The sequence below is a fragment of the Lactuca serriola genome, chromosome 2 (assembly GCF_051521515.1).
Source record: "Lactuca serriola cultivar US96UC23 chromosome 2, Lser_US96UC23_V15, whole genome shotgun sequence".
Classification (NCBI taxonomy): Eukaryota; Viridiplantae; Streptophyta; class Magnoliopsida; order Asterales; family Asteraceae; genus Lactuca; species Lactuca serriola.
Window position 1 is genome coordinate 185975486 of NC_136409.1, and position 17610 is coordinate 185993095.

Below are 17610 nucleotides of genomic sequence, written 5' to 3' on the forward strand. Positions count from 1 at the left end.
CCTGTTTCCCCCTCTCCCACAAATATTCAACCTTCTCCTAGCACCTCTCCATCTCCTCCCACTATTCCTCAACACCAACAATCCACCATTAGCTCTCGTGCCAAACAAACCTGCCCATCAACTTCTCATTATCGGCCATCCATAACTAACATTCATCCTATGGTTACTCGAGCTCGCACCAATTCCATAAAACCCAAAGTCTTTTCTGCATCTTCTACTTCGTTATCTCTTATTGAACCGTTGAACTTTACACAGGCAATCAAACATCAATGTTGGAAAGACGCCATGCAGACTGAGTATGATGCACTCGTGCGAAATAGAACCTGGTCCTTAGTTGATTGTCCCACTAATGTTAATCTTGTAGGATGCAAATGGATTTCCAGGATCAAAAGGAAGTCGGATGGTACGATCGATCGATAGAAAGCCCGTCTCGTTGCTCAAGGCTATAGTCAAAAGGAGGGTATCGACTACTTTGAAACGTTTAGTCCAGTCATCAAGCCCACCACCATTCGCTTGGTTCTGTCCCTGGCTATCTCAAACAAGTGGTGCATTCGTCAACTAGATATCAACAATGCCTTTTTAAATGGCGATTTGCAAGAAGCTGTCTACATGAAGCAACCGCGAGGCTTTGCAGATCACACCAAATCAAATCAAGTATGTCGACTACATAAGGCAATCTATGGGCTTAAACAAGCCCCTCGAGCCTGGTTCACTAAACTTAAAACCCACCCGCTCACTCAAGGATTTCGTGCCTGCTACTCTGACACCTCATTGTTTGTTCACCACTCAAAGACAACAACTATTTATATTTTAGTTTATGTTGATGATCTCATTATCACAGGCACAAATGAATCACTCATTACAAGGTTTATTACTCAGCTCAATAATGTTTTTGCCCTCAAAGATCTAGGGTCATTACACTTCTTTCTAGGAATCAACATCAAGAATTCTACAACAGGTCTTACAATGAGTCAATCCAGCTACATACAGGACATTCTCATTCAAACTCGCATGGATGAAGCATTTCCAATTTCAACACCCTCTGATAACAACCTGCGATTAACAGCACATGGAGAGCTGTTTTCAGATCCTACACTCTATCGCAAAGTTGTAGGTTCTCTCCAATACGCCACCATTACGCGTCCAGACATATCCTATGCTGTCAACCGGGTGTGCCAATACATGCACAAGCCTACCAATAGCCACTGGCAAGCTGTCAAGAGAATTCTAAGGTACCTTAAAGGTACTATTAATGAATGCTTGCATTTTCAACCTACAAACCATACATCTCTTCTCGCATATTCAGATGCTGGATGGATTTCTGATCAAGATGACAGTCGCTCTCAGTATGGTTTTGCAATTTTCCATGGCCCAAATCTCATTAGTTAGACTTCTCGTAAACAACGGGTCGTTGCGCATTCAAGCACTGAAGCAGAGTACAGGTCTCTAGCCTATACAGCTGCTGAACTCATATGGATCAGGCAACTCTTAACAGAACTACATTCTCCTCTCTCCGGTCCACCATTATTGCTGTGTGATAATATCGGTGCTATATTCATGACACAAAATCCAGTTATTCGTACCAGATCCAAACACATCGCCTTGGATTTTCACTTCATCAAAGAGCAAGTAGAAGCAAAAGAACTTGTCATCAGTCCCATTTCTTCTGTTGATCAGGTTGCGGATATCTTCACCAAATCTTTAAACAAACATCGGTTTTTGTCCTTAAAACACAAGCTTCACATTCGTCCCGATTTTCAGCTTGCAGGGGGTAATGAAGTGTATCACACGTGTTCTGAAACATGTGCTTAGACTTAGTATTAGTCTTCCTATTGTACCTGGTCTCCTGCTTGTATTTAGGAGTTAGTTGTATTTTCCTTGTATTTATACTCTCTCATGTACACAGTATTAAATTATGAAATACACAAGAATATTCAGTATATTGTTTATAAATATAAATATTAAATACTTTTATTTAATAAGTTTGGCGCAAAAACTTTAAAAATGAATTGACATTTTTATTAGAATTCCACTTAAGACAATACCATATTTTAATATGATATTTATTTAATTTATGCTCCATGCATTTAACCTCTGTCATAATTTAATTTATATACAAAAGAAAAATCATTTAGGCACACGAAAATATATAGGGATGGGATTATCAGGATCTGGTGTAGCATCCCACACCGTAAAAGCACTTGCAGAGTTCATCCATCGATCGGTCATCTCAGGGTAGTGTCTGTCCAATACATCTTTTAAACTCTCCGTTGTATTCACCCATTCCAACCCCTTTTTTGTGTAAACATCTTCATTGAAGTCACTCGTGAAAAATCTATCTGCCTCCAGTCTCCTGCAAAACCATGCAATTCATTAGAATATCCGTTCAGTTTGTTAATTTTGATCATCAGTGTCAGTTTTTTCGTATGGTGTTAAGTCGTTGTACCTTGATGCCATGATGATAAATATTACAAAAGCTGTCTCGCTAATGGCGAACCCTTTAATCTTTTTCTCAGCTGCCATTCCTACCAACATATCGAGCTGCTCCACGTCATCATTGTACACTTCACGCAATGTATCGATAGCTTCTTTATCATCCGTCAGATCTTCCCATTTGGAAATGGGGATCAAAAAAAGTGATCTACGAAACTCATTATATCTTGCTACATTCCTCTCCCTGTCCCTGTAAACTACATCACCATGCATGAATGTGTTTTGATCAATAAGTAGATACACAGAATAATACAGATCACTGTTGCAAACAAGAACATTAAGTAATCATTCTTTATTCCATGTTAAAATTTCACGCCCTTTGACTAAAATCTAATAATTATTCTGAATTTTAGTGAGGAAAGAAGATATTTACTCTCAAGGGATGGTAAGTCGACATGATCTGAGCGATCTGTGCCATCAACGTTTTGTGGCACCACGTCTCTCAGCCACGTCGGATAATTCCATAGATCAAGAGCCCCACATGCTTGATGTCCCATTGATACCATCTGTGTTGTAAATCCAATTTCTGATAATTCCGTCTCCCCTCTCCTTCCAAGCAAATTTATCATGTCAACCCTGTGAATTAATGTTGATCAAAATTTCCATCACTATTATTTGCTGAATACATTATCGGGACTGGATACCAATTGACATACAAGTAAGTTATTTGAAGCTGTAACTACTGAAGATACATTAATTTGGCTCCAGAAGGTCTTACTTTTTGGTTAATTTTGGAGATTTGTTGGGGCCAGGTGTTGAATTAACATCCCTAATGAAGAGTTGATCAGGTAAGAGAGAATGCATTCTGTAAACACTCACGAACTCTTCAGTTAGTGAGTAGGGTACCCCATGGTTATTGGGTTTCTTTAATCCTACAAGACCTCCCAATATGGCTCCTCCAACGTGTCCAAATGTATCCTTGAATCTTTTCCCCAGTAGCCCATACCTGAATAAATCAATTTAAAAAATAATCAAATATATTAGTTAACTAGTTAATTCCAACTAATTCGATCAATTACCAGTTTGCTCTCATTGCTACATGAAGCATGTCAGTCTTAAGAAGCTCGACAGTCCAGTCAATGGTGTGGATCTTGGCAATGACAGCAGAAGTTACTAGCCTTGCATGACGATATAAATCTTCATCCTCTAAATCTTGATATTCTTTCTGATATATATTATATACATAATTAATTTGCAAATGAGAATTACTAGTGAATTTAAAGTTAAATATGTGAATGGGTTTTGTGTGTATATATATGTACGCACCTTCAACGCATCACAAATGGCATTGTGCTCGAGGATGAAGAGAGCTTGTAAGGTTGATAAACCAATCCAACCATTACGGACATCGCCTGATAATGGAACTCCGTCACTGTCATGTTGAAGGAGGCCATCGTTTCCGATTTTGAGCTTTCCTTCATTGAATGTTCTCAACTGATTCAATTTACTTGAGTTGCTTCCGTATATTGCACTCCCGTCCCTAAAAGAATTGGTTTCTTAAATTCATATTATTGATTCAGCAACTGTTTTTAGTCGCAAATAGTTCTAAAAATAGATTGATTGTTCATACCACCAAGAAGTTCTAATGTTAAGTTGACCTTTCTTGATGTCATAAAATCCCGTGTCAACTTCTTTCGTCTTATAAAACTTGAAGGATTTGAGAGGACATTGATTGGCTACTTCTGGAGGTGCCTTTAGCTCAATCTGATCCATGCAATTCCATGATCATGTGTTAGTTTTTCTTGCATCATGTCTTGTTTGAAATAATATATACGGATAAATATATATATAAACTAAACCTGTTGTGTTGTCTCAAGATGATCAATCCAATCGTGAATCATGAACTGAATCCACGAAGCAGCAATCATGTTAAATTGTTTACCAGTGTCTATGATTTGTCTACGTGCCAGAAGTTTTGTTGCCACCACCATTGGATCCGGTTTTAGTAGCTGCACACAAAACTTGGTGTATTAATATATTTTCCTTGCAGTAATATTGTTTCTAGTTCTTGAATATCGTTCTTAATTAGCTTAACATCTGTTATAACAAAGAATGATAAAAAGTTAACAGATATATAGAATAATGAACATTTGATCGATTGTATTTCTTCAATGTATATGCGTAAGAACATGAGAAAATGACATAAAAGCCCTTAACTTTTCACAAAAATATTGGTTTTACCCTTAGACGTGTTTTATATCCAGTAAAGCCCGAAGTTTTGTTTAATTAATTTGTTCATTTTTACCCTTGTAGCCGGTTTTCAGGTAACCTACCGGTTACCTAATGCCATTAAAGCCCTTGAATTTTAAAAAATATTTGGATTTACCCTTACCTAATGCCATTAAAGCCCTTGAATTTTAAAAAATGTTTGGATTTACCCTTAAGTTTTTAAAAAATGTTCGGATTTATCCTTACACATTGATCGATTGATTGATTGTTGTTGTTGTTGTTATTATTATTATTATTATTAAATTTTTAATTATATAAAAATATTTTATACATACATTTTTAAATGTATAAAAATATTTTATACACACATTTTTAAATGTATAAAAATATTTTTACTAATATAAATATATTTTTAAAAATATATGTACTTGTATTTGGTATTTATACACATTTGAAAACCCTAAATCTTCATCTATAGTTGTTGAATCGAACAGAAAAAACTTGATAAAGTAAAAAATATCGTCGATGACTGATTTTGCAAAAACAAATGCTTCAGATCAATATTAGAATTGATGCATTTCCTAATCTTTTTGTGAACTTACAACAATCATAAATGAAGTTTACACTCGTATTTGACATTACGTTATCAATTTTTGAGATAAAAACAGTTAATGAATTATTTTTAGTTGATAATACTTATTTTTTACAGTGATCTAGTGTTTTTGTCGAGGTTTTTTTTGAATTATATTCTGTATATTTTCTATTTATGAGTGTTATTTGTTGATCATTTATTGTTATCTACTCACTATTAACCTAATATAGTTGAATAATATAAGTTTTTTCAAATTTATACTAAATCTTATCTGTAATCGAGTGGTTTTATTAAGGTTTTCTAACTACGAAGGTTTTATAATTGTTACATTATGTTTTTTAATTAATGAATATTTATTTTGCTTATCTGGTTAGTATGATGTTTGATAATAAATACTTATTTATACTTGGTAATATGTACAAATACATATAATTATATCTTTTATATAATATAAACCATATAAATACATATTTTTATATTTATATGTATATAATATATTTTTATATAAAATAAATATATATTTATACTTATACCTACTAAATACAAATAAATACATTTTTAATATATAAATACATTTCTATAAGAATACATGGGCTTTCAAATGTATATATAAATATTAAATACAAGTATATATATATTTTTAAAAATATATTTATATTAGTAAAAATATTTTTATACATTTAAAAATGTATGTATAAAATATTTTTATACAATTAAAAATGTAATAATAATAATAATAATAATAATAATAATAATAATAATAATAATAATAATAATAATAATCAAAATAAAAATCAAGGTAAGGATAAATTCGAACATTTTTGAAAAACTTAAGGTTAAATCCGAACATTTTTGAAAATTTAAGGGCTTTACTGACATTAGGTAACCTAGGTAACCGATAGGTTACCTGGAAACCGGCTACAAGGGTAAAAATTAACAAATTAAACAAAACATCGGGCTTTACTTGACATAAAACACGTCCAAGGGTAAAACCGGCATTTTTATGAAAACTTAAGAGCTTTTATGTCATTTTCCCTAAGAACATTAGACTCTTTGTGATTGTTAGTAAGGATTCACAAAAAGTTAAAAATCACATTTAAACTTGTTCCGTTGTTCGAATTCTGAAAACCATAATGCTTTTGATTTTTCTGGAACTAGTTAGATAGTTATACTATATATAAATGTTGATCAACAAAGTTATATCTTAATTTCCAAGATAAAGATATGATTAACTACCAATTATCATTTAGAAAATTTATTTTGATATTATATTTTTGTTACTTAATTTGGCTATGGGAAAAGAAAATTCGGTTATGTAAATACATTTTTCATTTTATAATATGCTTGGAGAAAATTAAATGAGTATAATTAATAACCACGCGAATTTTGGGCATGTTCTAAAGCTAGCTGAAAGCTAGAAATTGAAACTGTAACTTTTATTTGTATACAAGTATTCCTTAAAAATAGTTAGAAACTATCGAAAACATATGAAGTTGCATAAAATGACTTATTGGTATTCCTTAAAAATGGTTAGAAATTATTGAAAACATATAAAGTTGCATAAAATGACTTATTTAAAACACGTTGTTGATTTATAAAAGTAATTAGGTCAACTTATGCACCAAAGGGTCTCTATCCTAGCAGTATTGGTATTTGAAATTGAGGTTCAAGTATTATTAGACTTGTTAGAGACATATGTGAATTTAAAAGTAGTTTAAAAGTGTAGAATATACTTGTTATTCTAAAAAAAATAAATCAACTTATGCAGACATAACTCGATTTAATATTTGAATTTAGAGAATTCCAATAAGTAAAATTACTATAATTTTATTTCCTTTGGTTTGAAACCGAGAGGGTTTAAAACAAAATACTACATAAATACTAACCAAAAACTATGTACAACTTGTTTACAATATATTTAATGGAGCAAAGCACCTAATCAAATCTTTGAAAGACATTTCTTAATCTATTTTTGACAATTATAACCCTAGATTTTAACGCGACTACCAAAACTTTATTTATAATATCTTAATTAAATGTCCACAACAATTTTAAATTCAGAAAGTATATAGCATGCCTAATTTGAAAAACGAATCATAATGTTTTTTTTTTTTTTTTTTTTTTTTTTTTTTTTTTTTTTTTATATACAGTAGCAGCAGTAGTTGGTACTCGTGTTACGATACATTTATGATTAATATATTACGTACATTATGAAATCTAATCCAAATGATGAAATCTAAGTTTGTTCAAGAAAACATAACGCTTCTCTAAGTTAATTAATTATAATAGACCTAATATATTGTTCTTATTTTATTTTTATCTTTGCCCCAAAAAGGTTGATTTGGACCAAACGTTTGACAAACCGTTCGTAATTCGTTCGGTAAAATGTTCGTTTATGTTTGTTTATATAATAAACAAACAAACACAAACAAAATTTTATGTTTGTTTAGTTAAACAAACAAACATGAACAATGGTCTCGTTCGTTCATTTAAGTTCGTGAACGTTCGTTAATATTGATTGATTGATGTTCTTTTATGCTTTTCTAATATATATATATATATATATATATATATATATATATATATATATATATATATATATATATAAAAGGTATAGTAAAATTTAAATCCGTTTGAATCGTCAATCACAATCATATAGTAACATAGAATGACATATAATTCTTAACTATTAAATGCACAAACTATGAAAATAAGTAAAACAAGGAAGGTTGGTAAAAATAGAAGAAAATTAGGAGTTTGATTACCAATTAAAAAAACAGAAAGTAAATCTTCAATCACTAAACACTCCAAACTTATCGACAAATTCTAATATAAATATGTAATAATGTACTAAGACCCCATCGAACTTAACAATTCCCACTTTTTGTTCATCACAATTCTAATCGATTGTAGTACGAATGGATATTCTAGGTAAAAAAATATTCTCCTTTTCAGTTTTCTCACTCTTTTTTATTGAAGTTTTTGAAATTTTGATGTTATTCAATTAGGATAATTATTGGTTCTTTTGTATATTAACTTGAGAACTCAAAGTAAGAGATTTAGGTAATTACATGATTCGATTGATTTATTGTCTATATCTTATGTCTTTTTAAGATTTTAAAATGATTAAAGAGTAAAAGCATACAAGTTGTTTGCATGGATATCAGATTTAAACTCAACATATTTTGATTCAAGTGAACAACCTCTATTTGATTTAAACATAATTCAATATTTCAATTCAAGTGCAGGCAGTCCCACAATGGAAAATGCTCATGATGTTATTGTTATCGAAGGCAATGCAGAACTAGAAGAAGATGCTGTACCCGTAGTTGATGTTGTTGGTGCACAACAACCAAATGAAACAAATAGTGAAGAACATTTTTCATATGCTATAAGGGAAAGAAAGAAAGACTTCAAAATTTGGGAACATGTTCGTGTAATAAACTTGGATGATGGAACTGAAATGTGTGAATGCATCCAATGTGGTAAGAAAATAAAAAAGTTTAACAAAGGAACAACCACACAGATGCATAGGCATGTTTTTGAGTGCCCAAAACTTCTATGTTTTGGGAAGATATTTGCATGAAGATGATATTTAGTGTTTGTTTTTAAGTTATTTAGGGATTTGGATTTTTATATTCTAGGATTTCCATATAATTGTTTGTTTATGCAGGTTTAATCGTTTCAATGTTTATGATATTTATCTCTGTTTGTTTGTGCTCAATTACATGTGTTTGTTCTCTTTCCTTTACTTACTTTTATATATTTTTTGTTTATGTTCAATTAACATCTTAACAAACAAACACAAACAATGTAATTTTTAAACAAACAAACACAAACAAGAAAACGTGTTTGTTTAAGCGTTCGTGTTCGTTTGTTAGTTCGGTTAAACCTAAACAAACAAACATGAACAAGCCTTGTTCTATGCATGGTTCGGAAACGAACAAAATTTTGACTTAATATTTAACAAAAGGGAAGTGTATCCATAAAAAAACTATTGTTTTTAGAAGACCAGAAAAATCAAAACTGAAATCGTAAACCTTGTATACTTTATTAAAAAAAAAACTAGGTGTGAGACCCGTGTATTACACGGATTTATTAAAAATAAAAATTTAATATCAATATATTAACATGAAGTATTTTATAAAATAATACTTTACATACCAGAATCTAATCTTTTGGAACATTTGTAAAAGAAATTCAATCATTTGGAGTATTTATGAGAATTTATTATCAAATTAATATGATTATTTTATTTCTTTATAGAACGCATTACAACTTTATGGAATTTTATTTTAAGGAAATGAAAATCGCTAAAAATGACAAGTGGAAAATAAAAATTCTAAAACTCTCACAAAATGACAAGTGTCAAAATGAAGGAGAAGATGATATGTGGCAAAAAAACATTTATTTATTTAGATAGGATTATTAGATAAGATGAGATTTGAACCAATCTTGTTTTTACAATACTAAATGTTAAAAATCTTTTGGACTATTGTAACCAAATCTTGCATACCGAAACAAGCTATATTGAAGAGATCAGTTATCTTCCCTAATAAATAAAGATTTTATTTGTCACATGTCAATCTCTCATGAGTTTTAATACTTGTCATTTTGTGGTATTTTTGAAATAAATATTATTCACTTATCAATTGTTGGTTTGTTTCAATTTTTAAAATTAAAATCATATATTTATATATATAAAGTATTAAATATCATATATATGATATTAAATTATAATAAATACGTTTCTTCATTTCTTATTTTAAATTTGTACATTAAAAAATATTTTTTGTTTACACTTTAATGTTTAATCTTTTTTTAAATCAACCCGTATATTACACGGATCTAATACCTAGTAAACAAACATAGAAAAGCATAATTAATCGGGCATTAATAAGGATTATTATTATTCATATCATTTCAATATGAAAGGTTCCGATCCAACCACCTACCCACCTGCTCTATGGCATTAGTATAATCACATCCATGTTATTAATTTATAATTGAAATCTTGAACCAAATTAAACCCAACTAAATTAAAATTAATTAGTTGAGTTTGCTAGAGAACTAGATATATAGCATAAATTTAATTCCTTTATTATTGATGACTGGTAAATAAGTTAAATGATTGACAAAAAAAATTCAACTTCAAAGCATATATAATATATAACATGATCTATCTTCATATTTAAGAAGAAAAGAAAAGTATTTTCGTTTAACCTTATGTTTCAAATGACCAATAAAATCATATCTACAAGTTTAAACTTTTTGTTTCTTTCATAAGATTAGGAAAAGAATCATATTTAAAGGATGAAACTGCACATTAATTCATTAAATCCTAGTTAGTGAACCTATCTCGTCAATAAATCTTGACAATTAACGGGAAACTGAATGTGCTATTTGAATTCAGAACTCTATTAATAACATACGGATGCGCTATAAGTCTATAATGCAACATGAAAAAAAAAAAAAAAAGTCCATGCATTTATATATGTACCTTATCTTTCTGATCAACAGGGGGCATGTTCCGGCCAAAGAAAGTCCCCTCACTGCCGGCGTCTTCATTGAAAGGATCATTAAACTTCCCGTCAGCTGTCCTGAACGGAATGTCGCCAGCATTGAACCTTATCCCCACCGGAGTTTTCCCAACGTTCAGCAAATTGTACTCGTCATGAAGATACCTCCGTATGGCAAGGTATATCAGCCCCAGGAAAACAGGCAAACGATGCCACTGAATCCCTATCTTATCAATACCATGTATAATCTGCAAAACAAAATGAAACCCTAGAATTAATTAGTGCGCCATTTTTTTTACTTAGTTAAGAGTGAAAGCTACATGCATGCATGGATCGAAATATAAGCACCAGGAAAAGAAGCCTATCGATGAGTGTCATCCTTTGATAGATATCATGGAAGTCGCCATGAATAAAGTGTTTGATGGGTGAAAGAAGGAGAGATTTCGCAGAAGATAAGATCATTAGAATCATGGTGGGTTTCATCTTGAGGACAGATCGATTGAATGTTTTGTGTGAGATTTACAACACCAAGATTGCCTATTTATACACTAATTGTCAGGATGGAGATGGTTGGAACGTGAGTCACGTCTGTACTGCGTCTCCTCATAAGCATTGAATAGAAATTACAAATGAAGAAAAATAAACGTACAGTGAATTGTCAGAGGAAATTAAGAGGTGTCCAAAACAACAACAAGCTAATTGAGGACTTTTCAAGTGGAGGCTACTAAATGGTTAACTTACCACTATATCAATTATGTTGATTTAATTGAAAATGTGTTTAATTGGTGCCAATTATTCAAAAGGAACGAATCAGATTGGATAAGGTACCGAATCAAAAACAAAATTAGAAATATAAAAGGAAATGAGATCTATCAGTCGCTTAATTAAACACGTCTTTTGATCGATAGGTTTGAAATTCAGTTGATTAACCGAACCCATTCTCCACGGTTTCTTTTTTATCTTTGGAGTTATATTGCATATTATTGTAATTTTTACAAGACTGACGTTAATTACGCATATAACATTCACATATGTTGTAATGAAATAATATTTTTGTTTAAAGATCAAATGAACTTTGAAAACTTCAAATCAATATTGATAAACCACGTGAATTTTGTTGACCATGAACAATCATAGAAACGTGAAAAACTATCTCAAAAGTCCGTTCTATGTTGTTGGGCGAAATCAAAGCGGAAGGAATCATGAAAAACTCCTCGACAGAGTGAACCAGGACCGTTTTGAGTTTTGACATCCAACCATCGAAATATAGAGTTTTTCAGTTGAGTTTATAAAGGTAAAGAGAATTGTTTTAGAATTTGTTGATTTCATTTACAAATTTACGTGCCTTATATTGGCAAAGTACATAGTTGTAAGGAACGCCTTTACAGGAGTAATTTAACGAATTATTATTGGTATATTTTGACAGCACATTTAATGTACATGGTTTCATCCTATACGAGTAATTGTATATGGTTTCATCCTAAATAGGTTGTGTTGTGGGCTCAATATCTCTAATACACCCCCGCAAGATAGATGATCCATCAGAAACTCCAATCTTGGATCTATTTCGAAGAAACGGCACCTGAGAAAGTGGCGTTGTTAACATGTCGACAAGTTGATCTTGTATATGGTTTCATCCTAAATAGGTTGTGTTGTGGGCTCAATATCTCTAATACACCCCCGCAAGATAGATGATCCATCAGAAACTCCAATCTTGGATCTATTTCGTAGAAACGGCACCCGAGAAAGTGGCGTTGTTAACATGTCGGCAAGTTGATCTTGCGAGTTGATGTGAACTACTCTGAGAAGACCATAAGAGATTTGCTACCTCCCGCAAAAAGTGATGGTCAAGTGGTATGTGCTTCATGAGGATTCGCACATAAGTAAGTAGCATCTTTGTTGTCGGTGTTTGTTAGCCAATGACGTCGAGTTCTTTCAATAACTTCTTTAGCCAAATGAGTTCAACTGAGGCATTTTCCAATGCCTTGTGCTCAGCATTAGTGGAGGAACGAGAAACCGACTTTTGCCTTATAAACCTCCATGAAATGATGTTTGTGCCAACGTACATGAGGTATGTTGTAGCAGATCGGTCTAGGCTATGGACACCACCCCAATCAGAATATGAGAAGGTCGAGAGTGTTTGAGAGGAATTACAGTTTAGAAAAAATCCATGATGAATGGTGTGACATCCTCAATTTTACGACCAACTAAATATTTTTCCATTATGCTTATTTAAGACGAAGTATTCATTTATTGTGTGGAATTTATCCTAAAACATTATTTTGATATGAAATAATATCATTACCAAAGCATTTCCGAAGAAACGTTTTCATTAATATTTAAAACCTGACATGTCATAACCGATACAGAAATATAAGCATAAAAATCCTTAAATCCCTCAGGAGTGTGTACCTTCGTACCGCTACCTGTGATATAAAAAAAACTACGTGGGTCGGGCTTGGAGCCTGGTGAACATATAAGGTTTTCAACCCACAATAATTTAATTAAAATCTCTTAAATATATCTCTTTTACAAATAATACGATTATTCACTCCCGTTATTCTCACTCTTTGATCCTAAATTGACGATGTCAAGGGTCATATCCTAAAGGATCGTTGGAAGTAACGAGTAGACAATATTACTGCGAAGATTTTGTAGCAATATATGTCAAAAAGGTAACCATGATGGGGAATAAAGTACTTGAATGAACACATGCTCTATACTCTCGGATTGTATGATTCATTAACACCTACAGATTATGAGTCTGTTGCTTTTCCATTGGACTGTCTAGAAGAGTCTATGGTTGTTATCAATAATATGCTAGATGACTGGTCCCAGTAATACAATAGTACAATGTTGGGCATGGTCTCTTACCATTATATTATGTTTGGCATGGTCTCTCACCATTATCTTATCTCTTTCTCAACCCTTTTCTACCCAATATTTTATAAATATGGTAAAATACATATATGATTAAATCAAGTAAATCATATCATTTATTGCATCTAACACGGATAGCAAGAACAAGGATAATAATCACATATACCATTTAATTATCTAATATTTTGTATTTATGTGTAATATGAAAGTAACTATGCACCCACTTGTTAAAATGGATGACTTGTGATTTGGGAAGCGTGTCGTCTAACACCTTAGCTTTTCCCTTGATATGACCTAGGTACGAATATCACTAAGTCTTAGTCTTATATTTCTCATAACTATTATAACGATAGTCTAGATTCCTCAATAATCTCAATGAATATTGATCTACAGTTGATAAGGAACAACCATGTAAGACCATATCGGAAGTAGGGTTCGTTTGGTATACAGAGTATATTGTTTGGAAATCCCACTTTAAACACCTCACTAAATCTAGCCTAGATATCATTCTCGTAAGTAGATCAATTAATTGGAATCACTGATCAATCTTATTTATAGATTCATAATAACAACTATGAATATAAATATAAGTTACACTTGAAGCATAATAAGTGCAACTTAAACTTACATAAATTTTAGCAAAAATCGAGAAAGTTGCAGGCAGAACTCTGACCTAAAAGCTCCTTTTCGCCGGGCTCCTGTGTATCTCAGAGCTTCGCTAAAATGCTCAGAAGCTTGGAAAATGTCAAACTCAAGAGTGGAAAGGTGTTTGAGAAATATTTTGAGGATATTTTTCGGAAAAATGGTTGAATTCGCAACTTATTTATAGGAATTTTGGAGGGGATTGCTACGTCTGGTGACATGGCCATCTCTCCTATTGCCACGTGTCACATGCCTATTTATCCACATCTACCCCTTCTAGAAGCTACCACGTGTCATCATCTCGTGGTGCCATGTGTCCCAATATTGTGGTGTCACGTCACTCGGTTGGTGGAAGAGACCGATGTTCTCTTTGCCATGTGGTGTCTCCGAGTAGTGCCATGTCATCATATCAAGTTTTTCTCAAAATCTTTGAACGACCATAACTTTCGTGTATTAGGTCCGTTTTTGACGTTCTTTATACCCCTGAAGTTCTCTCGACAAGATCTACAACTTTCCCTAAGGTCTCAACAATTAATTCTCACTCTATTTTTAATTCATATTTTTTATATAGATTGGATTATTAAAGTTCATGCGAAAATCATAACTTCTTCATATTCCATTCTCGACTGTCTTTATATCGACGGGTTCATATTTACGAGATCTTCAACTCTCGTTTACATTGTTTTGGCTAACACTTAACCGATTTAAAATTTGATTTCTGTATCACACACTACTGTACTAAAACTTCGAAAATCATAACTTCATCATATGAAGTTAGATTTAGGCATTCTTTATGTGTACATTTTCAATTTTACGAGTACCATGACTTTTGTCTAGATTACTTAGGCTAATAAGCAACCTATCTCCGATTCATTTTTTATGACACGCATAATTGTGTCAGGTTGATCGTGAAACTTCAAAGAATCATAACTTCTTTATATGAAGTCGGATTTAAGCGCTCATTATATCCACAAAATCGTCATAACGACTACCACATAGTTAGTTAAGATTATTTATCCTAAATAATCTTCTAATTAAAATGTTATTTTATGGCTTGTAACGCATACGACGAATGATTATCTTATTCGAGGATTTTGTTTATAATAATTATTACTTATTAGCTTAAATTTCTAGCCCGAATTTACGGGCGTTACAATGATCTCCCCCTTAGGATGATTACGTCCCGTAATCATCAACAAAACAGGGTTGGATAATGATCCCGCAAGTAAGGAATGTTTCTTTGTGATTAAATCATCCTTTTATCACTAAGGGTTCAAAGGGAATAGTTTATGAACTTAACTGTTTCATATCCCCTTCTACAACGGTCATAACTCCTAAGTCTTTCCTAACAAGCTTCAAGCTCTTGGACTTCTTAGCAAGTGGTAGTGCTCAAACTTGCACCTACTCTTCATCCTATGTTGGGTCTTCAGTCCTAACTTTTGAGTTACAAACTCGATCTTCATTGAAGACTCTTGTTCCCTCTCAAACAGATTGAACCCATAATAATGTCTTTATTCTAGCTATAGTAGCAGACCGAATGGTCACACTCTAATGATCTTCCATTGCAACAAGCAATGGCTAAACTCAAGTCTCTATAAATTCTAGCACGGAAGACACCTTCCTTCATGTTCTAATGTGGTACAACCACGTCATAGCAGGTAGCATTTCTAGCTACTGGCAATGGCTATAATACCTCTTTCGATCGCTTCGATTGTCTTTTCCTTTAATCTTTTGATTAAAGTCGGATACTACATCCAACATGGTTTTCTAAATCAAGTAACTTACTTCATAGATTTATTTAATTAGACTCAGTTTTTTATGACCACTAAGGTCGGAATAAAATTCATTTTCTTAGTCATCACCGAAACAATGGTAATGATGGATGCAGACAAAACAAATTCAACTACTAGTGCCTTAGTAACCTTGTGACTTTTCTTGATCCAAGTGTGAGCCATGTGCTTCCGGGTAGTATAGGCCTCTACTACCTTCACACCTACTCATACTCCTCCTAAGAATTGCCTCGCAGTCCCCATGTTACTACTCCTAAAATCACAAATAAAATTTAACTCATTGGACAGTATAACATAATTAGGGGGTGTATAACTTCTGAAAATGATTACAATATTATTCAATGTTCACCATAATTTATGCCTTTTACATCAGGCTGCATAATACTATCTATATGGGATGGCCACTTCATATCTTGAACTTTGAATAAGCAACTCCTTTCTCTTAGCTTCCTAAAGTGACATTTGCTTCATATTTTGTTGCCTTGATGATCATCTGAAACGCTCGGGCTTTTGGATTTGGCTGCATGTTTGGCTTTGCAGCTCCCTTCCTTTTTAAGCAGTCTTTCTTGAAATGTCCTTCTTCACACTCAAAGCATACTTCCTTCTTGGTCATGCATGCATTAGCATATTGACCATTCTTTCCACACTTGAAGCAGGTCACTTCTTCAGTGCATCTCCCAAAGTACTTATTTTTGCACTTGTCACACAACTTCACTTCATTGTTACTCTTGAACCTCATGTTTTTGGGGTCATACTTCGAGAATATACTCTTCTTATTAGATTTTAATAATCCTTCACTTTTTCTCTTCTTGTCAACTTTAGCTTTGTTGGCGGTTCTTCACTTGCTCATTTCTTCAACAGATTTGGCACCCCAGATGGCTGTTTAAAGAGTATGTATCTGACGTACTATCACAAAGTACTCCATGCTGGATTAAGTTGTCTAAGGTCCTTGCGGCTGAGAGCATCGGCCACCACGTTGGCCTTCTCCGGGTGATAAATACTCTCACAATCATAATCCTTCATCACATCCAACCATCTATGTTCCTCATGTTCAGATTCGGCTGATCCATCAGATACCTCAGACTCTTGTGATCTGTGTAAATAGTACAACAGACCCCGTAGAGGTAATGTCACCAAATCTTGAGGGCGAAAACCACAAACCCCAACTCCAAATCATGTATAGTATAATTCTCCTCATGAGGCTTCAGCTGTTTCGAAGCGTAAGCGATCACATCACCCTGCTGCATCAGTACTGCACCCAAACCCGTGATTGACGCATCACAGTATACCACAAAATCTTCAACACCCTCAGGTAGGATCAGAATCGATGCCTCACACAATCTCTACCTCAGATTCTCAAAAGCTTCCTGCTGCTCAGGCCCCCAATAAAAAGTGATGGTCTTCTTCGTCAACCGGGTCAAAGGAACAACTATCTTGGAGAAATCCTGAATAAATCTCCGATAGTAACCTGCAAATCCAAGGGAAGTCCAAATCTCAGATGGAGACCTTGAAACATCCCACCTCA

General features: G+C 32.9%; 1 protein-coding gene across 1 annotated transcript; it reads right to left on the reverse strand.

The window, feature by feature from the left end:
• Nucleotides 1-1950: 1950 nt before the first annotated feature.
• LOC145087726 (alpha-dioxygenase PIOX-like) lies at nt 1951-11277 on the reverse strand. The gene is made up of 10 exons (XM_079025769.1): nt 11122-11277; nt 10755-11021; nt 4293-4442; nt 4064-4197; nt 3760-3973; nt 3513-3658; nt 3212-3439; nt 2867-3069; nt 2447-2690; nt 1951-2353 (listed from the first exon to the last, which is right to left on the reverse strand). Exons 1-10 carry the CDS (start codon nt 11254-11256, stop codon nt 2128-2130), a joined length of 1947 nt encoding a protein of 648 aa, XP_078881895.1. The 5' UTR covers nt 11257-11277; the 3' UTR covers nt 1951-2127.
• Nucleotides 11278-17610: the final 6333 nt, after the last annotated feature.

Coding starts and splice junctions, on each gene's coding strand:
- LOC145087726 (XM_079025769.1), bottom strand. CDS start 11,256: ATGAAACCCACCATGATTCTAATGATCTTATCTTCTGCGAAATCTCTC. Junction 3,974..4,063: donor AACATTAGAACTTCTTGGTG/GTATGAACAATC, acceptor CAATTCTTTTAG/GGACGGGAGTGCAATATACG. Junction 2,691..2,866: donor CGACTTACCATCCCTTGAGA/GTAAATATCTTC, acceptor ATGGTGATGTAG/TTTACAGGGACAGGGAGAGG.